The sequence below is a fragment of the Ambystoma mexicanum genome, chromosome 10, assembly GCF_040938575.1.
Source record: "Ambystoma mexicanum isolate Mex_15411 chromosome 10, UKY_AmexF1_1, whole genome shotgun sequence".
Classification (NCBI taxonomy): Eukaryota; Metazoa; Chordata; class Amphibia; order Caudata; family Ambystomatidae; genus Ambystoma; species Ambystoma mexicanum.
In genome coordinates, this window is record NC_090932.1 from 127,621,335 (window position 1) to 127,644,995 (window position 23,661).

At 43.6% G+C, this 23,661-nt stretch overlaps 1 protein-coding gene across 2 annotated transcripts in view; it reads left to right on the forward strand.

Moving 5' to 3' along the window:
• The window catches only part of LOC138491220 (guanylate-binding protein 1-like), a 292,885-nt gene that overhangs the window by 53,042 nt on the left and 216,182 nt on the right, over positions 1–23,661 (forward strand). For both annotated transcript variants that reach the window (XM_069617609.1, XM_069617608.1), the window contains exon 5: positions 16,390–16,595. In XM_069617609.1, the coding sequence (XP_069473710.1) occupies positions 16,390–16,595 (206 nt within the window). The remainder of the gene's footprint in view (positions 1–16,389; positions 16,596–23,661) is intronic.

Consider the following 23,661-nt stretch of genomic DNA (forward strand, 5'->3'; position numbering starts at 1 on the left):
TAGGCGTTACGGGTATATCCCCTTACATTGGATCTCTTTTTCACAATCCTGATCTTCCATATCCACAACTAACTGACAGAGATTTAGAATCTCTTTTCTTTTTCAGGACTTGCTCCCTTCATATTTTGCTGCTACAAAGATGGACATTTTTTCTAGCATGTTTCTGTTATGGGAGCCCTGCTCTGGCCAGGAGCAGGACGTACCCCCTTCCTTTGTTTCTGCTATCAATTGTTTATTTAACCTGTCACAATACAGTGGCAGAACCCTATGCATGTATTTTATCGGAGTTTCTTCCTCCATAATGTTGCGCCCGCCCCTAATCTTTACTTCACTGCTATGCTACACACGCTTCAAAAATACAGATCAACCCACTTTTTCCCCACCCCTTTACACTTTCTCCACTTTGATTTCTCACATACACACACTGCGACTCATCCAACTTCCTTCCTTTTTTACCACAAAATACAGCAAGAGAAAATATACAAAAAATAATTGACTAAAATCCAGGTCCATTCCTTATATCGAGCCACTACTTTTGTAATACCATTTATTGCTTCTAGCGTCATAAAAGAATAATGTGTGGTACTACCTTCTCAACCTGTTATGGCTGAGGATCCCTTACCTCTGAGTCCTTATAAACTGAGGATCCCTTTCATCTCAGTCTTTTATATGCTGAGGTTCCCTTTCCACTATAAAAAGTAGAAAAACAGAAATACATGACAATTTCAATACATAACCCACCTCTTATCCACTCTACTCCTTAACACATCACCTGAAATCCTATCCAGTATTTTTTTTTATTGTAACATTAGTTTAGCAAAAAAAAGACAAACTTTTCGTTACATATTTCACTCTTCTCGTTATTCATTAAACATTATCGACATCCCTCACCCGATGTCTTATTGTTAAACAACCAAGTTAGGTAGAAGTTCTCTGGTTAAATTATTTGTCTATCAAGATAACATCCATAAAGTTAATTACTGCACCGGTTAACCAAAAGTTATTTTTTTTTATTTTTTTTTTATTTTATTAGTTCATTACAAACTTTTAAAATACAAATTTTGAATTACAGGAATTCCACAGTAAATAATTCCTCATTAAAAAAGACAAAGAAAGAGGAATAAGAAACAAAAGAAAGTAAAAGAAGACAAGCGAACTTGGAGAAAGAATGAATACGGGTGGTTCTTCCGCTTAATCTAAAAATAGAGAGATGAAAAGTCGTACTATTTCAAATGGTCCAAGAAGCTAATTTTAGGCTGAACAAAGACGGTAGATGAAATGGCACACTTCGTCCAGATTCACATGTTATTTCCCTTCGTTGTTTAGGCACTTTTCCAAATTCTCTAAAAAGAATGTTAGTGCAAAAGTTACTTGTTTGATGTCTCCTTGATGGAGCAAACTCCACACTATTTCTGCACTTCGGCATGTTGCCAAGACATTTACCTTTTTAAGAATGGCTTGCCTTAATCCGTCAAACTTTGGACATATCAGGACAAGATGTTTCAAGGTTTCTTTGTCTTTTTTACAAAACCGACATTCATCATCGGTTATTACTGATTTGATCCAGATGTTTGTTTTTTCCTTAGTGCGGTACACATTTAGGTGAAACAGCATAAAAGTTCTTCTTTTCTGATTAGAAGGGAAGAGTTCCAAATATTTAGGAAGTTTCAAGGGTTGTCGAGCTTCTAAGGGCACGTTCTTCATGCAACGATGTGCTCTTCTCAGTTCCAACGTTTCAGTCCAGTCTTGATCCCATAGTTTTTTTAAAATATTGTTTGGGTTGTTAATGAGTGTATGTAGATCTGTTGCCAGATCACTCTGAATTTTTGCGCATGATTCTTTCCACATCGTCAGTATAGACGTTGGTTGGGCCGCCCAATCAGAATTTAAAATTTGGAACTGCGGGTAGCAGTCGGCTCCCATAATTTTCCGATATAAGATTAAAGTGCTCCATTGTATTTGGGCATTTATCGAGATCAACCCAAGTTCGTACCGGAGACATGCAATCGAAGCTCCTTTTGGTAACCATAAGATCTTGGACCAAAAATTGTTTTCACACCAAGACCAGATGGTGTGTGAGCATCCAAGCATTGTTTCCACTCCAAATATTAACGAAGGAATGACTTTCACTCGATAAAAGTCCATGACCGGTTTCAGACTGAACTTCCCATATTTGTTGTTGATCACAGCTCCTTGAGCTGTTAGCATTCTGCATTTTCGTCTGATCCTTTGCATCATTGGCTCATTGTTTATGTTTGAGCTGATTGTTACTCCCAAGTACTGCACTTGGGTCGCTTGGGCTATTAGCTTGTTTCCGATGTACCATTTCGGTTCCTTTTTCCTCTTCTTTGTCCTTAGATTCTGAAAAGTTAGGATCTCCGTTTTAGATGGATTCATTGTTAGCCCATTTTTTTCCATATACAGCTCTAGGGCTATCAGCTTTCTCTGCAGACCAATTGGAGTCTGATCTAAAATGACCATATCATCTGCATAGGCCATGTGGTGCAGCGCTCTCTCATTTATCTTTGGAGGGAAGGAGCGGACTTCCGACAGGTCTTTATCTACATCTGAGATTAGGAAATTAAGCAGAGTTGCCCGTAATGGGCAGCCCTGCTTGACCCCTCTTGATGTTAATATTGGAGAAGAGAGCAAACCCGCCTGGTTCAGCCTTATGCGAATTGATGTATCTGAATGTAGATCGTGTATTGGTGTTAACAAATTTCCTGGGCAGCCGTAGTGCTCAAGTTTTCTCCATAGGATTTGACGGTCTACACTGTCAAAAGCACAGGCCAAATCAACAAATGCCACATAAACCTTCTTGTTGTTTTTAATCGCCTCCATTTTCAGGATATTAAGCATCAACACCTTTCACGAATCCCGTTTGCCGGGTGTCAAAGTTGTTGGAATCGTGTATCCATTTGGTCAGATGGTATAATTTTGACTTGCAAAGATTTTCCCGAGGACATCCAGGAGAGCGATTGGCCTAAAGTTTCCCGGCTGGCTTCTATCTCCTTTTTTTAATATTGGTACTATAATGCCTGTCTTCCATGACATTGGGACTCTTTGGAGGTGATTACAACCCCGGCGTTAAGGGTTAACGACGCCGTTAACCCTTAACGCCGGATTCCCACTTTAACGCCTGCTTTTGGCGCTAACCCGCCATGGTGCTAATTACGCCGCCGTAAATTACGGCGGCGTAATTAGCGCCTTCCCCACTCCCATTATGCCCTATGGGGCAAAAATGGGAATGGGGAAGGGAAAATGGGAAATGGGGATTTACCGCCCCACTCACCTTGGAATGGGGCGGTAAATCCGCCATCCACCATGGTGTAAACGTAGTTTACACCATGGTGGTAAAGTTGGTGCACTTAGCACCAAGGTTGTAATGACCTCCTTTGTTTTTTTGATATGTTTCGAAAGAGGTTGATGCAAAACTTTGACCAGGCCTCAGGATGTTCTTTTAAGAGCTGATTTGTGAGCCCATCAGGCCCTGGGGCTCTTGAAGTACTCAGTTTATGTATATTCTTGAGTATATCTTGTTCGGAGATTTGGAGCACCCAATCTTTCTTATCATTTGTTAGTTCATATCCAATAGCCGTTTGTTTTGGAAACATGTCTGAGAAATGTTTAATCCAACGAGCCTCTGGGACTAGACTTGAAAGGAGCACTTTCTGAGGAGCTTCTGTTTTGTTTATGACTTCCCAGTATTTTGCTAGATTTCTGTTGTTCATAAGTTTTAACATTGCCTCGGCATCTTCTTGTAGCATGTTCTATTTGTGAAGTTTTAGCCATCTTTTATAAGCTTTTTTGATGTTGTCAAATTCCAGCCACCATTCTTGGGTTCCTTTTTTTTGCAATTGTCTTCGTGTTTTCCTCAATTCTCGCTTCTTTGCCACTATCTTTGGATCATACAAATGCTTATGGGTCAGTTTGTTCTTTAACGGGCCACGCACCGTCTCTGAGTATTGCTCAAACATTGTTAGATATTCTTTGTTTGTGTCCAAGTCTTCTTTGTTTATATTTTCCAGGATTTTAACATTTTGTTAACTTTTCTTTCGTTCCATCGGATCCTGTTTCGCCCTGGTTCGACCATAATCGGGGTTTGCCAATGATCCCTCATTGTTCTTTTGATTCCATCTATAGTCGCTATCACCAGATTGTGATCAAATAACACCACCACTCCTCCACGTTTCCGTTTTGAGGGGCACATTTTTGCAAATGTAACGAAACTTGAGGTGTAATTGATACACATTCAATCACTAGCTGTTTTACAGATTCCACAGCATTCTTACAGTATCTGCACTTGTTATTTAATGTTTTAAGTCATGCTTCACCATCAGAATCTCTTTTGTTTTGTATAGGTTTAGACGTAGTCTCAGAAACTGGTCTGGATGGTATCGGGATGGAAATTTGGTCAAGTATTTTCGAGTTGTATCGATTTCATGGATTGCTGTACCAAAGTCTAAGGCTGTTGCCAAATTAATGTGTTTCTCATTGTTTATTATCCAGTTCCAACAGTTAATTTGTTTCTTTGAAATTTGCAGAGTTTGCAGTACTAATTCTAATGACACATCTGCCTCCTTTAATATTTTCATCTCCCATTTTACTAATAATTCTGAAGGTGGTTGGTTAGACTTCAAACTTAAGATCTCGTATGGTCTTGAAGTAGGAACTAGGTGCATTTTTTGCAGTTCTGCGATGGCTTTCCACAAAACGGTGCCATATAATGAGTCAGTGCATAGTTCATATCGAATAGCTCTTATTGACACGTTTTGCAGGAGTTTGAGCACCTTTGGCCAAAACTGACCTTCAGGTTGGCCCCAAATTTTTGCATTAATGTTCCAGCCTGCTTCACATCCAAATGTTATTGCTGGTACAACTTTTTGTAGATAAAAATAATACCAGTGTTAATGTAAATTTAGCATACGCAGTATGCAGTTTTGCCCCTTGTAAGGCAAACATACGAATCTGTGAGGTCAGGTCTTGTATCCAACTCCATTCTCTAATCGAGGTGTTGAATAGCACTCCCAGATAGCGTATTCTGTTTAAGTCTATTGGTTCTCCACCTACAGACCAGGTAAAATTCTTATCACATTGTTGATTTTTTTGGTCCAAATGTTATCCTTGGTTTTTTTACATTTATTTTTTGGTCATTTGTCTCCAGATAACCTTGTAGTGCTGTAAGCAGTCTTTGTAGCCCTATTTGAGTTGAGTCTATGAGCACTATGTTGTCAGCATAGATGACCCAGCTGAGTTGCTGGCCATTTATTTTTGGAAGGGAAGTCCTCGGTTGTTTTAGAGCTTTTGGTAAGTCAGCAATGAAACATTTAAACAGAACTGCTGCTAATGGGCATCCTTGTTTTTTTAGTATGCATTTCATCTGTTAGGTCGCCTTGCGCTTTGAGATGCACTCGGATTGAGGTGTTTGTGTATAATGCCATTAGAGGTTGCAATAACTCATTTGGACATGACCATGATTGAGGTTCGTCCAACAAATACTGCCGGTTAATGCTGTCAAAGGCCTGCTTCAGGACAATGAAGGCGAGGAATAATTTTTTCTCGCCTTTCTGTGCATCCAGTTTTGCCATGTTGAGTAGGATCAAATTTAACTCTGCTCCTACACCTTTTGTGAATCCTGTTTGTCACTCATCCACCATTGATGCATTCTCTGCTGCCCACGTAGATAATTTATCTTGAAGAAATGTTGCAAATACCTTTCCAATAGTATCAAGAAGGGCAAATTGGCCAATAATGTGTTGAATCGTCACAATTGCCCTTCTCGAATACCAGTACAATTACTGCCCTCTTCCAGGAATCGGGCTGTGCGTGTATTACTGCAATTTTTTCAAATAGGGCTTTGATGAAGGTCGCCCACAGAGGATGGTTCAGTTTAAGCATCACGTTGGATATGCCATCAGGGCCCGCAGCTCTTGAGTTTTTTAATTCTTGGATTGCCTTTTCAGTGTCTTTGTAGGATTCGACAACATTCCATCGTGTCTCGTTTAGATTTTGAGTCGTCGTACCGATGCATTTACTTCGTTTGACATGAGGTACATTTGTTTTGATAATCCTGTGTTTATTATTTCCCAAATGTGTCTAGTATCGTTTTTCACAATTAGCCGCAGAATGTTTTCTGCTTTTTCTTGGTCACTAATTATTGCAAATGTTATCATCCAGTTACAATAGCGTTGGCGCTGTTTTTTCATTTCATCGGCACGATTTTCAACTTGGGATTTTTTCAAGAGCTTCAGATCTTTTTGGAGCGTTTGCTTTGCTTACCAATACCCTGTGAGGATTTTTATTAACAACCGTGTCCCTTTTACCTCTGCTTTGTCTCACTTTGAATTGCATCAACAGAGGGGCATAGTTAACCTGAGTGGCAAAGTCATCAAGTGATAAATATTTAGATGTTAGTACTGCTATCTGATTGGAATTTATTCGTTGTCTATTTGCACTACTATTAATGGCCAGCGTTCCATTGTATCTCACTGGAACTGCACTAGGCAGCCACTGCCAGGTTAGTACCAGTGCATTGTGGTCACTCTTTGTCGTCTTTATTGTTGATAAGTTGGTGATTCTGCTTACTAGGTTTCTTGATGCCCAAATGTAGTCCAGAGTCTTCTAGCTTTTTCCTCGATGCCATATATCAGCAGCCGGGATGTCACCTCTGGTACAGCCATTTAACATTGAGCAGTCTCTTTTTGCTAGTTCAATAGGCCACCGTTGACCTCTGTCTGATTTTTGGACAGGGCCGTCCCTGTCTTTAGTAACCAATTTTTCCTTTTTTCCATTGAATCAGGAGTAGTTTAAATCCCTGCATACTAAGAAGGCTGGGTCATCGAAGGTTAGTAGGCATTCATCAATTAAAGATGTCACTGATGAAATAAATTTGACTTGGGGAATCATTGCAGGGTTCCAATATGTGTTTATAAGCAGTAACTGCTGCAGTCTCATTGAGTTATTATGTGTATATTGTAAGGTGGTGGCTTGCACAAACAAGTTTGGATTTACTGAGCTTAGCACCTTTCAACTGCAGTTGTGTTTGATCATTGTAATCAGACCAGAAAATGTACGGCCAAATAGATTCTTTATTGCAGCATTCAGGAAAATTGAATAGCCATCTCGTATTGGAGTCTCCCGAATCAAAGTTTCTTGCAGACAAATTATGACGTTTTTATCCATTGACTGGCAACCCTCTTGAAATAAATGGGCAAAACCTCTGGTGTTCCAGGAGGTCAGCATGTAGGTTGAGTCATTATCACTGACTTTTTGCTAATGGTATTTTTTTAGTTGGCGCTGTGGTTGGAATGAACTACTTAGCTGACTCGCTTTTTGTTTCTCTTCGGGTGAGATTGCCGAATTTGATTTAAACTGTTCCCATAGTTCGTCTCGTCTTTGTTCGTTGGAGCTTTGATCAACATGGGGTTTTTGTGATTGCTCATGGGATGTCGACTTGTCGTCGTAGGGTAAAAATTCAAACCCAAAAAATACCAGGTCGTCTTTTGCATCATTAGTGTTTTTGCAATAAGCTTTGATGTGATATGTAGAATCACCCAATCAGAACGACTTTCTGACATGTATTCAACAATTGCATTATCATCTGATCGAATGGTGCGCAAAGCTGGTATACTGTGCAGCAGCTTCATCGTATTGCATCTATTTAGATTTACTTCATTCTTTTCTTTTAGAATGTTTTCTAGTTGCAGTTTCCACAAACAGCTTCTTAGGGATGCGTTGGACCTTCGACCAGATTCATTAGTATGATGCTCTTGTTTTGGGTTTAATGTCGACGCTGGATTGATTGCATTGTGTTTGGCTTCCAAACTGGTCGGGGCAATCGGCTTCTCTTGAATACCCACGGAGGTTCTTTGTATCACCTATATGCTTTTTACTATTTTCAGAATTGCCCCAGCCTGTTCTCTGTGCAATTTTTGCTTGTTTTTGTCCATTTGGGTTAGGTTGCCAGCACTGCCAGAATTTGAACATCTTTCTTCAACAGTGGCATCAACCACTTCTTCGTCGTCGTCTATTGAATACATGAAGAATTTGCAAAGATCGACTGAGGATTCTGAAAGTTTTTCTTCTGTGTCGTCCAATTCCACTCTTGGTCTTTTATTGGATTTGGCAATTTCAGATGCCTTTGAAACCTCAATCTGTGTCGGAATAGATCTTTTTTCTTGTCTCACCTCTTTAACTCTGCACTGCAATAGACCGATTCGAGGAGGTGTTGTGAGGTTTATGATGAATGTTTTTGCATCATTTGAACGTGCTCTTTTAGCAACTGGTCTCTGTTTGGACTCTCTCCATTGACCTTGTTTTTGTGTTTTTTTCATTTCCGTGACTTTTAGGGTTTTTGCAGAGCCTGTAAAAATTCAAAATGATATTTTTTTAATCAAGTTTTGAGTCGATGGGCAAACTGGAAACTGGTCGACACTCGTTGGAACTGTAAGAGCATCTAACGGCAGTTTTGTCTGTTGCATGTTCGTTTTGGCCACATTTCACTCAAGGATGTCCTTTTCTGGTGGAATACCATCTAGTTTTGCCGAGGGGGTTGATGAGATGGCAGATTTCTGGACCGCAATCTCGTCCCCAGGGTTTGTCGCCAGATTTACTGGAACTGTTGATTGAATGTTCACAGTTATATTTGAAGCTGTGTTATTTCCGTTTACTTTTTGGTTAATGTTTGCCTGTGCGGATTGTAGGAGTAGCTGGGAGCCATCCACTGGGGCGTTCAAACCTTTCTCACACCAAAGACGGGCGCAGTCATGTGGACGAACTTCCTTTGCGATCATCGCATTGTGTCTCATCCATTTTGTACGTTCAATCACTGCGTCGATCAGCTCCGATTTTTCACCTGCCTCATGTCTTGCAAAATCACTTAAATGGGATTGCCATTTTTGCTTCATAGTCGAGTCTTAGAGTGAGTTGTTGCGTGAATTTTTCCAAGTCTTGACGCTTGTTGTTTACCACCGCCAATAAGGACCATTGGTCTTATAGGGCGTCATTCAATGACTCGTGGAGCTTCATAAATGAGAGGAGAGTAATAGAAGTTGCTGCTAACACATTGTTGTGGATTTGAATACCAGCAGCTATTGACAAGTTTCCTTTGCTGCTTGGGTCATTATCTACTTCCACTTGTTTAGCAGGTGATTGGATGTCAGATGTTATATTTATTTTTTAGCCGACCGGAGTGAGGTAAATCGGCCGTGCTTGAATTAATGCTGGCTTTCTTGAGACCAGCTTGTCTGTGATCTGGCAATCCAGGTTTCTCAAGCGGTAAATTCAGTGGCGGGACTTTGTTGTAAGGCGTACTTGTTTTTAGCGAGTGATTTTCCGGTTCTAACAAAGAGACTGTATTCCTTTTTTCCAAATTGTTTGGGAATTTTTGCGTTTAACTGGCATTCAGTTGCTTTCTGTTAGGCGGGCTTCACGTGCATCTATGTCAAATACTGGTGTTTGACAAAGCACATTTTTTTCTGTTGAAAAACTTGCCGCCTTTTCAGGTAAATTTGCGCCAGCACCTTCTGCGTTCTCTCCACGGTTCTCCATTTCTACAAGGTGGTTTTCCTCTTTTGTTCTCGGTACTTCTTTGCTCCATATGTTGTCTAATGTAGGCGTCTTATTTTCAGTATTTCTGGATGGTTTCTCATTTTCCTCAGCTGTCTCGACTCCTTCTATGACACTTTGATGCTGTAAACTTATACTTGAGGTCTCCACCATGTGATTGAACAGCTGTGTCTTTTGTCTTTGTGAATTTGAGGTTTGTGCAGGGAATGAAAAAACTGCAGGCTTGCATGCTGGTATGCTCTTAGTTTTTCAGCGTGCAGTTCTCATGTTTCTCCCTCAACAAATATCACATCAAGCTGGAGCTCTTATTCTACAGGCAGCCACATTGACAGTAGGTCAGAGTCAGTTATGTCGAATGGCGAGTCACGTACATCAGTGTGTACGGAGGAGGAGGGTTGCCTTGTCTCAACTGAGAGACCGGTCACATTGGGGGTTGCGATGGCAAGATAATTGATTGCTGCACTGTTGTCAAGTAATCTTGCCTCACTTTCCCCTGTTCCCATGTTCAGAGTTGCTAGAGCTAGCAACGCTAGTGAGGGTGCTTGTCTAAAGCACCCATCAACATTTGCACAATATTTCTCAATGTTTGGGCTTACCTCCAAGAACTTTCCGTTTACCAACTTTCGCCGATGTTGGAGTGATTTGTGGCGAGTTATAGGTCCTTGAATGCCCACATTCGCCACCATTGAGCGCTTCATCGCCTTGATGCTTCCTTGGGCGGACTGGGGCAGACTAAACTCTGCTTCAAATTCCGCACCGCGCTCCACGCTCGGGGTCGGGTTTTGTAGGCTGTCTTTAGAATTAAAGGTACAGGAGTCCAATTCAGCAGTCGTAGCTGCAGCTCCTCTCTCCTCTTACGCCAAACGCAGACTGGAGCAGACTGAACTCTGCTTCGAACTACGCCAATCTATCCTATCCTATCTTATTCCTTATCACGAAAAGTCCTATTCCATACTACAGCACCAAAAGGTCCTATGCCATCTATTCCATTGACCTCGTACAACATTCAGATCACCATAATATCTTTCACAACACCAAATATTTCGTTCACATCAACATATCATACATACCTGTTCCCATTTTGTTATCACTTGCCAGAGTATACTCACGTGGGCGTTGTTCACTTGAGTTTTTCCTCCGTTACGAAGTCCTCATGCTGGCCTGTCAGGAGCCATGCCCTGCTCCAGTGAGCAGAAACAATTTCTTTTAAAATGGCTTCTACTAAAGTCGCTCAAGATACATGGGTTTTTTGATTTAAGAGTCTGATCACTACAGATGGGCGTGGCTGGCCTGCCTGGGGCTTCGCAAAGTAGGGGGGCAAGAAACTAAGTATCACGTTGGGTCGGCACCACTGAAAGTGAACCCCAATTTACAGGAGCACCCCTCAAATATATTGGGGAACCCCTGATGACGCTCACACCAGAGTAAATGCACCCCTCTAAGGAATTAAGGCCATGAGTCTATCTTGCAAGGATAAAAAACTTTAATCTGTACAAAAATGAGGATTGGGGGAAGAGCAGAGGTCTCTGCCCTTCCAACCAACATCTTCTGTGGCTAGCTCCTGCAGACTAATGGCAAGCAGGCGCCTTTATATTCTGTTCAAATTGGTCACTGGATACCGGCAGAGCTCATCCAAAGCTGCTGCTCTTCCTTAAAAGGGATGCTGCAGTATCCAGTGTTGAATGGCCAGGTTACAAGCTACTTAACATTCTGCTGTCTCTGCAGGAATACATTGTAGCTCTTGTTTAGCATCATTTTCTTTTTTTTCCAAAACTTCTTTTTATTGGTTTTGTACAAACAAGCATACAGCATGGCATTTTATAGCAAGATCATTATTCCAAGCTTGGTTGTTTGGTAACGGAGGAAACAAATAACAAAAACAGTTAACCTTTGTAGTAGTCTGAGGACGGGGGGACAGCAGGGCCATCGGGAGGGGGAAAGGAGAATGCGGATGGTGATTTCTGTGGCTTAGGGGGGAGATGAGTCTCCGCAGTCGTAGTCCTTCGATCGCCTGTATTGGCTGTTTCAGGGGGAGGGAGGAGCGGCCAATTGTCCAGAGCCTTCTTCATGTACCATTTGCGTAGGGGTTGACTGACTCGAGCTTGTGCCCTGCGCCTCCGGCGTTCTCTAGTCTTGCTTCTGCATCCATCGGAGGGTGGGAGGTTGTCTAGCCAGCCCTGTAAATTGGAGTGTGTAGTCCAGAAAGGGAGCCCAGATTTGGTAGAATTTGTCTCTGTTCCCAAACCGGAGGGCTGTGATTTTTTCAGCTGCTATTATGTCCCAACACTTGGACCACCACATCTGGATTGCCGGACCTTTGTGGATTTTCCAGAGCCTTGCTATTGATATTTTCGCTGCTGTTCGTAAATGAGAGCATAGGTCTGCTCTTCGGCCCGTCAGGGGAAATTGGACTTCACCCCTCGCTCCCAGCAGGACAATTCCTGGATCCCATGGGATCGTGAGGCCGGTGATCACTTTGACCTGTTTTAGAACAGCTTTCCAAAATAGCGTGGCTTTGGGGCATGTCCACAGTAGGTGGTACAACGTGCCTTTGTCTGGGCATCCCCTCCAGCAGAACGGGGGAATCGTGGGATTGCATTTGTTGAGGATCTCTGGTGTCCGATACCACCTGTAGCATACCTTGAATGCCCCTTCTTTGTTGGTTATGCATTTGGAGCTTCTGTTCGCTCTGGCCTAGATGTGGCTCCATTCCTCTGGTTCAATCACTCGCCCTATGACTTTTTTCCATTTTAACATGTAGGCTTCTTTGTTGCTTGGATCTGTTCTGTGGTTGCTCCAAAGTATTTGGATTGGTGGTGCTGTTGTGATCAGGTTCCTATTGGCAAGGATTGCACCCAGAGTGTTTCCTGTCGTGTGTGTGGCTCCTTTCACCATCTGTCGTAGTTTCACTGTCTCAAGCTGATTAGTTAGAGATGTCTGCGAGTTTACGTTCTCCTCTTCGAACCATATGTTGAAGTCCCTGAGAATGATCAAGTGATGGGTAAGAAGAGCTTGATTCTTCCTTGGAAGTCTTTGATTATCACCTCTATGGCAGAAGAATTTGGAAGAAACTATATTCCCAACCAGGGTTTAGTGAATCCATCTTATTCTTCTGAGAGTCCAGAGATGAAGCCACTAAGGGAAGAGCAGGATCTCACAGGCCCCTCCTTTATATAGACATTGTAATGCCATACCCAAGGTGCTCTGTCTACAGCTAGTGATGAGGGGCAACAAGAAGTTTAGGAAGCCCCAGCAAGAACCAAGATGGTGGAACCTTTCTGTTGACTGTACCTTTCTCCCACACTAACATAACTATGCCCCCTTCCTCTGTCTGCCTACTTCAATGAATCTCTGGTAATCAGAAACCAGATGTTGACTACCCGTTGTATCCTGGCACGTTGGCTTTGATACCCAGCTCCCACCTAACTCTCCAAGGAGACATTCTGTTCCCTAGATTAAGACAACAAACATTCTTGGGGGCATCAAAGGGAAGGCATCCTGCATCACTCAAATGGTTTATTATGGGTGGAACGTAGCCCAGCTGATCTGAACCGACAGAGCCCTACCATGGATGAGTCGCTGGTCACCAGTGTAAGGAAGTCATGGTATCAACAGTAAGATGGACACAAGTGACCACAGTTCAAGGGTGTTTATTGAACTTTAGAAAAAGGTTTGAAAAACACCTATCTAATCCTAAATCTAAAGATGGGAGCAAGCTACAACCATCAAATAACAATAAGACAGTCCTAGTGGTGTCTTGTCAAAGTAAAAGGGCCTATAGTAAAAAAAACGATTGCCAATTCTTACCTCTAATTACAAATATTGTGGGAAACAGTGTTATGTAAAAGAAAGAAGTGCCCAAGAAATGATAAGTCAGGCTATTCGGCCCATTGGCCTCCCTTCCCATGTTTTCAGCATGGACAAGGTGGCACACTTGAGCTTAGCACAATCTCTGGCTTCTCTAGCATGAGGGTGCAGTTCAAACATTAGCATCAGGGCCTCGTGCCCAAGTCTCTTTGCCTTTTCAAAGTCTCTTCTTTCAGAGGGCCTGATATGACAAAACAAACTAAGTTATTTTCTTCTCATGATTTCACATGCACTCAATTTCTCAGGGGATTCGCTATTCATCTTGGATCCGCCTCAGCTGGGCTCAAATCCCCTTTAGCACAATGCTTGTAGGATTTTCATGTATCTAATTCATGTATTCTATATCTTGGGTCAGGCATCGATTCACGGTACACCCCAGATCCCCCTCCGTTGGGCTCAGATCCGTTTCAACACAATGTTCAATCAGTCTCCCTCCGCCGGGCTCAGACCAATTTTAATTTACTTTAACACAAACTTGCTTTAACCAAAAGCTCTCAGCTGATCTCCCTCCTTCGGGCTCGGACCAACTTTAATTTACTCTATTAACATTGAAGACGTTCAAGTGTGCACAGGATTCTGCCTGACCCGTTGCAGGACCACTTCGATTCACAATCCTTTGTCACTCTTCCGCTTTTGTCACCTCTCAATTGGATACCTTCGAATGAGCACATTCGCGGTGCCAGACCACTCTATCTAAGGTATCGTATCTTGGTTTCAAAGTTCAATCCCTCATCTGTTGTCCAATTCTACTCATGTTGGTTATCACATGCACTTCATAAACTGTTCGCTTCAGCGTTCAACATGCAATGTTGCTGCTTTGTTGTAGGAGCCAAGGACAGTACCACAGCAGCAGGCGATTCTCACTACCTTGATTATCGACGCGGGAGAGCCCTGGGTACCTCCAACACAGATTGCAGGATTCTTCCGCCTGGTTTCCTGGTCTTACGCCTTCCACTCTCGAGGCCTCGTGAAAGTAACAGTTCCTTGTTGAAAAGGTCAAAGACAATTTCCTCCTTGCGATCCCCTTCTGTTTTGCCGTCTTTTACCTTGTGTGAAACTACTGCCATCTTGGAACTGCTGCTTCCTCGTGTGCTTTGCCTCGCTCAAAGTGGGCTCTCGTTCTCCACCTTTTATCCGTGTGGGGAAATGTGATGGAAGCCAGGTGTGTGTGATGGTCAGTAATTGCCTGACCCTCCCTGACTATCGTATCGGGACATGTCAGGTATACGGGATCAGGTGTTAGTCCGTTTTCTCTCATAGCAAGCTGTCCGTGAGAAAGTGTTTGTGTTGTGTGGGGTCGGAGGGGTGTAAGTTCCTAAGTATCCTACCTGGTAGGATGGGATGAAGGTGTTACAGTGAAGGCGATACCGCGTCTCGCCATCCAGTGTCCCACTCCCCGAAGATCCCTCACCCAGGTGAACCTCCCGCACTGGTCCACCCCCAGGAACTGGATCCAAAAGTGATGGCCGTGTCCTGGCTGGATGACAGACCCCAGGGGACTAGCAGGTGAGACACCTTCAGGTTTCTCACACCAGGTTGACAATTAAAATGACGACAAAGTCTTGTGACATTATAAATGTTTAATGTCAAGAGCTACCCTAGCAAATCAGACAGGACTTATTTTTCGAGATGTATGTGCCACCAGACCCATAGTCCACACAGTTATGACTTGGGGAAAGAAGTACCCTTCCTTATAAAGGCAACCCACACCTGTTTTGCAAAAGTCCTTTGAAATAAATCATGATCTGGCCCATAAGCAGATGTAATACTGACAGTTTGCTCAACACACCCCAATCTAAATATTCTTGTATGTGAAAAAAGATCGAAAGGAGTACAACAGTGAAAGAAAAAAGAAAGTAAATGAAAGAAAAACATAGGAAACAAGTAAGAAGAAAAAGTTTTTAAAGAACGAAAGATAGTGATGGAAGGAGAAAAAGAAACAAAAGGTTCTATGAAAAACAACTGAATCCCATTATTATTATTATTGTTTCAACTTCGGGCTCCAGAAGTATTCAGGAATGCACATGTGACCTTGGCCTGCCCTGTTGAAAGGGAGATTAATCTGCAAATCTCCCTTCCAGAGGCAGAATTGCCAGAATCATTTTATGGAATATAAATCACAAATAACTCAGGCTATGCCAGCCTCATAGACGGAATTTTGTCACAACAAGTACTAAAATGCAAAGCAGTGTGAGACTGAAAACTGGCCTCTGAGTTTTATCATTGGACTTTCAAAGCTTAGGCACACAACGCAAGACACTATACGGTATGGGTACCTTGTTGTAGCAATTGCATGACACCGACATCCTACATATGTGAAGGGAATGGGAAATTCCAGAAAAAGAAAACACTTTTTAAAGAAGTACACACCTTGAAAACAAGGGGCGGGGGCTAATATAAAAGGGGTTTTTTTGTTCCACATTGTAATCGCCTTGAAAGAAATCAACAGATGTGCATAGCTAACTGGATCTTTGTGTGGGATTGCAGGGAGGATTCTCCTGGACATGGGGGGATAGTTGTCTCCAGGGGCTTCGGGGCTGCAGTGGGGCGAGAGGGGAGAGAGTCGTCAGTGCCTTGCACGGCGTGGCTAAGGAATAAGGGCCTTGCGTTATGAAGTAGTTAAGTATTTTGTGGCGTTTGCTGTCTGCGGGGGCCCCCAACATTACAGGTCCTTGGGGAACCATTCAGAGAATCGGGCCTAGCACCATCCCTGTGTTGCTTCATTCAAGGTCATGGTGAAAATCAGTGAATACAAATTATTTCAAAGCGCTATCAACTGCATTGTTGTACCCATTACTCCTACATTTACTATTAAACAGAGGATAGACGAAATAAGAAAGTCGAAGTAAATATTTCAAAGCCGAATCTTGCACCTAAGTCCCTCATTCTGGAACAATTTGGTGGCCGTGCAGTTGCAATATAGTCTATCTCATTTTCCTCAGCATGGATTGCTAGTTATGTGACGGAGTTGTCAAAACATATCAGAGTGAAGTCATCTGATATAAAAGACCCTAAGAACAAAGTGCCAGACACAGCAGATTTCATGAGTTTCTTCCCAACATTCATCTGGACGGTACGAGACTTCACCCTGGAACTGGAGCTCAATGATCAACCAATCACGGCAGATGAATACCTGGAAAATGCACTCAAGCTGATCAAAGGTATGTGTGGCAATGTTAATATGGCAAGGTGCAATGCTGGGATGTGTAGGTGTGTGTCCGTTGTTTACAAGTTATATGCTTGCGTTGAGGGAAGGTTCGCTGTTAACATATTTTCTCCCCATTCATTGAACTATTGCTGTTGAATTTTCTGAATTTTTGGAATAAGAATCCTGATCAAGCAATCACGAGAGAGGGCCATCTATTTCTGATACCCAGTGCTAGCTAGGGACAATATTGTATTTATGTTTCGTTGACTATTCGTCCGCGTTTGACAGCATGCTGAGGCCAAACCTTTGGGAGATGTTGGAGCGCTGGGGCATTGACCCGTCACTTTTGTATTTTATCAGGGCCCGGTACAGTGAGACCAAAGTTAGAGTCAGGCTATCTCAAGAAGGGGACCTGTCGGGATATTTCCCTACAAATCGAGTACTACAGCAGAGCTGCCCAGTAGCACCCCTGCTTTTTAATCTATATATCTCAGAGCTGCCACTAGTATTGAAGTCGGTGAAGGTCTTCCTTGCTTGTCATACACGGACAACATAGTGATTCTTGACTGTACTCCGAATGAACTCCAGCGCTCCCTACAGGCCCTCCACCTTTATGCCAATGACGTTGGTCTTAGTCCTAATGCCAGTAAAACTAAAATAATGGTATGCGGAAAGGGGCCCATGGTACTCCATCGTCTGACTGGTGCTGGGGGGTGTCAAGTTGGAACAGATTTGCGAATACAAATTTCTGGGTATCTGGATGAGACCATCATGTCATCGTCCTATTTGGTGAGTGGAATATCACATAAGGCCTGGCATAAATGGCTTTCACTTTGAAGTATTATTGAAGCACACACTGGTCATTCCATAGAGGCAAAAGTTATAGCTTATCGGCCCTCAATTATTCCAGCAATATTATATGCTATGAAACTGTTTCCGAATAGGGTGGTCGCCTGGCTACCAAAGCTAGAGAGGAAAATTCTACGGTCGCTTTTCCACCTCCCTACCGGAATCCCGGTGGAGGCGATTAGGCTGGAACTGGGCCTCATCCTTTAACGTCATTATGGAAAATAGTGGTGTGTAAGTTCTGGGCCAAAATCTACTGTGGGTGAGTGGGAGTGGACTCTTTGTTGGGCAGACCATATTTCACACTGCCAGATTTTCTAAGAGTGTATGGTTTAGGGACTTAGAGAAAACAGTGAAGTCCTAATCTAGCCAAAATACAGGAAAAGTCTAGGTTCTATGATGCTGGACAAGCTCTAGTCCATTCATCAGGTCTTCGGAAGTTTGTGTCATACTCACACCAAGACTTATTTGTTAAAATTACGCCTACCAGCAATGACCAAATGTATCCTTTCGGTCGTGGAGGTAGACTCTGCAGACTTTGTGATAAGCAGGTTGAAACCTCACAACATATGTTGACCCAGTGTGAGGCAAAGCCTACAGTAAATTTGCAATTGCTACTTCGGATCAATTCTGGAGCACTATTTTTGGGGCTGAGTCACTAGTGATGGCGGCAGCAGCGTTTCATATTTGGCAATTGGTAGCTAGTAGTCTTCCACTCCAGTCATAGAATCAAGGTGATTTGTATTCATTTTAATGGTGGGAACTATCTTATTCTAATTTTAATTAGAATGGATTTTAAATGAAATTAAGAGTTTTAGTAGATTGTATGTAAGTATTGTGCAACATTGTTTTTCTATTTCACTGTTTTTTGAGTAAAGTGTAAAAGGTCACTATTGTAACCAAATGCACTTAATTAAAAAAACAAAGTAAAAATAATGTACAGGTTAAGCAAGGTGAGAATGAGTGTGGTACATTTTGTTAGGGAGTGGCTGATTCATAGATGGTAAAAAGTGCTGAACTTGTTTCAGGCCGGGGTCTCATGACCTTCAGGACATTCTTTAAGTAGACTTCAGAGGGCCTAGAATGTCAGATGTGTCTATTTGCAGATATAATCATAGGTTCTGCTAGAAAATTGATATCCCATAGGGAGTAGAACGAATAAGGGGCAGTTCAAAGGGACGGATAATGTATATTGTTTAAAGTAAGGGATTCACCATTGCCACTGTGATGGACAGTAACAGACGTTAACATATGGTTAAGTTGCTAAACCCATAGGAAGAGCACTTTTTCGGTGGCTTATAACTTATAACTTCGCTCCCTCTTGAGGAATCGTCACCAGAAATAGTATATGGCCGGCTCTGAATTCTTTTGCCAAGTTTGGTGAGGTTTCGTGCACTAGGGGCAAAGTCATAGGGGGGTCCCACATTTTTTTTTCCATAGACTGAATGGGCAAAAACTTTGCTCACAGCTACAGGCCGAACGGCTGGACGGATTGTCACCAAATTTGCGGGAGGAGCAGGGGCTTGGGTCAAAGTGTGCTTTTGGTGGAAATCCGACCGGTACTTTTGTTGGAAAGAACAGATATGTACGTCCCAAAAAATGTGTGATACTCTGCTGACCCATTTCCCTGTTTGCTCCGCGGACCGAAGTCTCATTGGCCTGCGGTACGCCATGATGAACGCCATGGTGAACATTGGACGCGGCCGGTGGTTGGCTGGAGGGAAGCGTGCTGTGCTTCAAAGGTTTTGGGAAACGCCACCTTGGTGTATCGGAGGATAGTGTTGTGGTGTGTGTGGCAAGGCTCTAAGCCATTGTGTGCATGGTTGGGCCTCTTGTACGTAGCAGTGTGCGCAGTAAAATTAGTCATATCTGGCTCTGCTCTGGCGTCCCATTTCCCGGTTCGCCGCACGGTCAAAATGTTGATTGCAACGCAGTGTGCGGTGACGGTATGTGTGTCAAAAGTGTTCCATGACGGTGGCATGTTATATCGGAGGACAATGCGGTGGTGAAAGGGGCTGAAGAACATAGTGTACGGCATCTGGACGTGGGAAGAAGGGATGGAAAGAGTGCGGGAGTGAGAAGTACTTCATGTGATATATCTCATTAGAATTAGAAGAAGACTGGGGTGTGCCTGCGTTATCCGTGCATGCTCTGCCAATGCACAGTGACCTCAACAGGCAACAATCTTGTGTGGTCATTGCAGGCAGCCTTCGTTATGGCATGGCAGCTGTAGCGGCAATGTCTTTCTGTGATGAGTGGTGGCAGGCACATTTGCAGAAGGGGAGTGCATTACACGAGACATGAGGATTTAAACATAGCGGGGTTCGGCTGCTGTGCACACAATGTTGGTTGCATCTGTGTGGTAATTGGTAGAACAACCTACAGTTGTCGGTGTATGGGTGGAGATGCTGGCATGACCAGTTGTGCAGTGTGTCCACTGGGTGCACTGACGGAATAGTGTACATATGGAAGAGGTCACTGTGCAACTGGTTCTTGTATGTGCTTGCGTAGTGTGCATTGCGCAGATTAGTAAGAGTTGCAGTGCACTACGCACCATTGGTCCTATGCACGTACTAGAGTGTTGGGAGCAGGCCCAATGTTGTGAAGATTGTCTTGTTTGGTTGGCATGCTTGTAATGCTTTGTGATTGGAAGTGGGTAGCGGTGCCAAACACAGCGATATATTTCTGCATTATAGTAAGTGGAACATGTGTCCTTGCCTCCCTGCTTTATGGTGCAGCGGTTGGGTGGAAGTGCTGGTGCGTATGTTGTCTTTGGGATTTCTGGCACATGCCTACATGGTCGCCTGCATGGCTGTTATGTTGTAGTGAGTGTGTCCAAGGCCTAGACTGTTGGCTGCATGGCCGTAGGCTGTAGGCCGTAGTCCATGCACCCACCAGCCTAGGCCTTCATCACAGCCACCACAACATAATGCAGCGATGCAGTTGTCACTCTGCATGCATTTGAAGGTGGTGCGTAGCACACAATGTTTGCGGAAGACATTATACACTAGGTAGAACCTCAGAAGTGAGCTACTATGCGTACATTAGCATATGTTGTTCACCATTGCCCCATTGCCCCATTGCACAATAGGGAGCAACATGTCACCATTTGCGTTTGTAATGGTTAGGCCCTTATAAGACCCTTGCTTAAGATATTATTTGACCACATTGCCACATGAAAGGAAGTCAGCAGCATCAGAAAGTTGCAATATGGACAACGTACAGCGTCACGCACATACCGTTCAGCACAGGCAACCGAACGCGTCATGGAGCCATGCATGCAAAGATGTGGCCAGGGTGAAAGGTGGCAGGTGCAATTGCAGATGGGAAATGCATTACACATGACATGAGGAGTACAGCGTGGGGTGCACTAGGGAGTGCTGTGTGTGTGTGTGTGTGGTGAGGGCCTAGCGTCTTGGATGCATGGCTGGAAGCCTTACACGAACAGCTATGTGGGTTGCTTGCAACTACTCCTCAGAATGTTGCATTTCGTGTGTGGTTTGTGAGTTGTGCATGCATTGTTGATTGCATGGGTTTGCTCATTGTTAGCACATGGTACATTTGCCAGTGCATGGCAGGAGCTTATGGAGTGACCAGTTCTGCAGTGTGTCCACTGAATGCTGTGGTGAGAAAGTGTGTGTGTACCAGTGCATAGGGTCCAACTGCGTAGTGTATGTGCTTGAGTAGTGTGCATTGTGCATATTATTTACTATTGTACTGCACTTTGAAGTATTTTATCATTGGAGTTGGTGGAGTGCTGGTAGGAAAGAAACTATGGCGACCTGCATTTCGTGGTCCTGGGTGCTGCTCTGGGTGGATGTGGACGTTACCTGGAGGTGCTTTCACATGACACAAGACCTGTAATGTGAGTGTGTAAAGGTACGTCTGCAGTGCAGTGCAGAAATGATAGTGTTCAATGCAGAGGTCTTGGATGTGAATGCTACATGGGTGTGTGACTATTGTATACTACCTAATGCAGGAGTGTTGCATTGACAATAGTGGAAACGGAATAAGGAGTGCCTGTGCTTTACTGGGGTCTGGCCCTCGCTGTAGCTGGGAAGGCGCACGTGCTACAATCTACCCTTTTGAGCATGGTGCCTTTGCAAATGGAACTGTGGGGATTATCCAATCAGTTGTCTAGGGTGTGGGTCACAGGAAGGGGCGGTGTTATATATTTCCCCAAAACTTGATGCAGTGAGGTTGACAGAGATGGACAGACCCAGAGTGCTCATTGTGCATGATACCTTTGTGCAAGATCTGCACAGGTATGCTGTGGAAAGAGGCTTTGATACTGACTTTCAGTGGGAAGGAGTGGTGGCTTTTTGGGGCACAGTGTATAGTGGGGTTTCGATGCCATGGTTCTTCTTTGTACATGTGTAGCCTCTGTCGGCAGTGTGGATGTTGTGGTCGTGCATTATGGAGCGCTACATTTGGGGTACATGTCGTGCTCACGTTTGCTCCGTCATCTCAAAAAGTTGATGACAGCAGTGATGCAGATTTTTCCCACTGCCAAGGTGATTTTCTCCTCCATACCACCAAGATGTGCATGGGACCATGCCGGTGTTATTTGCCAACAGCCAGAGGTCGGGAGGTGTTTCATACACAGAAGCATGTGTGACATTATGTGCAGGGCTGAATGTTCTGCACCGACTATGACAGCATTAACAAGCAAGATTTGCAGAAGTTCCAAGGAAATGGCATTTTTTTACCTCCACTGGCAATGCTGTTTTATTTGCCACTCTGCACGCAGCGTTGCAGACAATCCTGTAGATCTGTAAGAGAAGCGTTGACGTTCAGTCCATACAAATGTGAGGAGGAGAAGCAAACAGAAAGTCATCGAAAGAGATAAAAAAAAGATTGTATGCAAGCACGTACATAACAAAAAGAGGACAAAAAAAACCCTTTTGTTTTCTGAGACAGTACTACAGACCCAAACCCCTACCCTGCGGAAAACAAAAAAACAACTTTGCAGTGTACACGGTAAGTGGCAGGCATCCTACTGTGGTGCATGCATTGTTTGTATGATATCATATGATGTGCAATTGTATGCTATGGCATTCGTAATGCGCCTACATACACGTCAACCAAAGTGCAATGAGGCAAGGGAGGGGAAACAGAGGGAAGGCAGAGACAACGACCTTACTATGACAGGTGTTACTTTCATCCCCCAAGTGCATGGGTGGAGGGAGGGGAAGGTACAGTACATGGGAAGAAGAACAAATGACAATAAGTGAAAATTAGGGCCTATTGTGCCAAGTGCACGGATAAGTTCTCACAACAGGTAGTGGATTCACCGTTAGGCATACAGAAAACAGTCCTCAAGTGCAGGGTTTGCTAGAAAGCCCAGTGCATGGGGTTTGCCTGGCGGGGGGAAGTGACATAGGCCCGATATCAGAGTCGCCAGGTAAGTAGTGCAGAATCAGTTTACGTCAGGCAGTTAGCCGGGGAGAGGAGCAGAAATAGCAGAAATAGCAGACCCTAAGAGAAAGGCTTTCAGGTGCTTCCGGAACCGGCGATGGTTCCCCTCAAGTGTCGGGGAGCCAGGGAGGCTGTTGCAGAGGGAGGCCGCAGGCGAAAAAAAGCACAACTACCACCACTTTTTTGCAGAAGCGCCTGACTCTGAGGGAGTTGGAGGCGAATGAGGAAAGAGCTCGAGCACACATATATATAGGGAGTTACAGTTGAAGGTATTTAGGTCCCAGGGGCCAGAAGCAGAGTCTTCTCACTTTATCCCTCGCAACCACTGGGAGCTATTGGCAACATTTCAGTGCAGGAGAGATACCATCCCAAGTCGCTTACTCCTCTTCTGAATGCGTTCCAGAGGGCGGAGAGTTTAAGGGGGCAGATTTAAAAAGAACCTCTTGCAATAGTGCAGCGTAGCCAGAAGTACAGCTGTGCAGAAAGTGATCTTTTGGAAAGTTGCTATTGGTGTCATTTATTTACGATTTACGTAGGAGATGGGTTAGTGGGGAAAACATTTTGTAGCATTGTCGGAAGGAAAGCAGAGAGTTCCTGTTTCGATATTACACTGTATGATATGGCGAAATGAGAACATTGCAAGCACATATCACTGAAGTGCCACTTCATGTTAGGGGATGGGAAAAGAAACCAGTATGCTTTTAAATAACGTTATGGACGCTCAGTGGCAGATACCGTGCGCAGAGGCACTTATTGCCCAGTCATACACATAGTGCAGAAAAAGTTTCCGTACCTCCTTTTTGTGGTAATAGGTG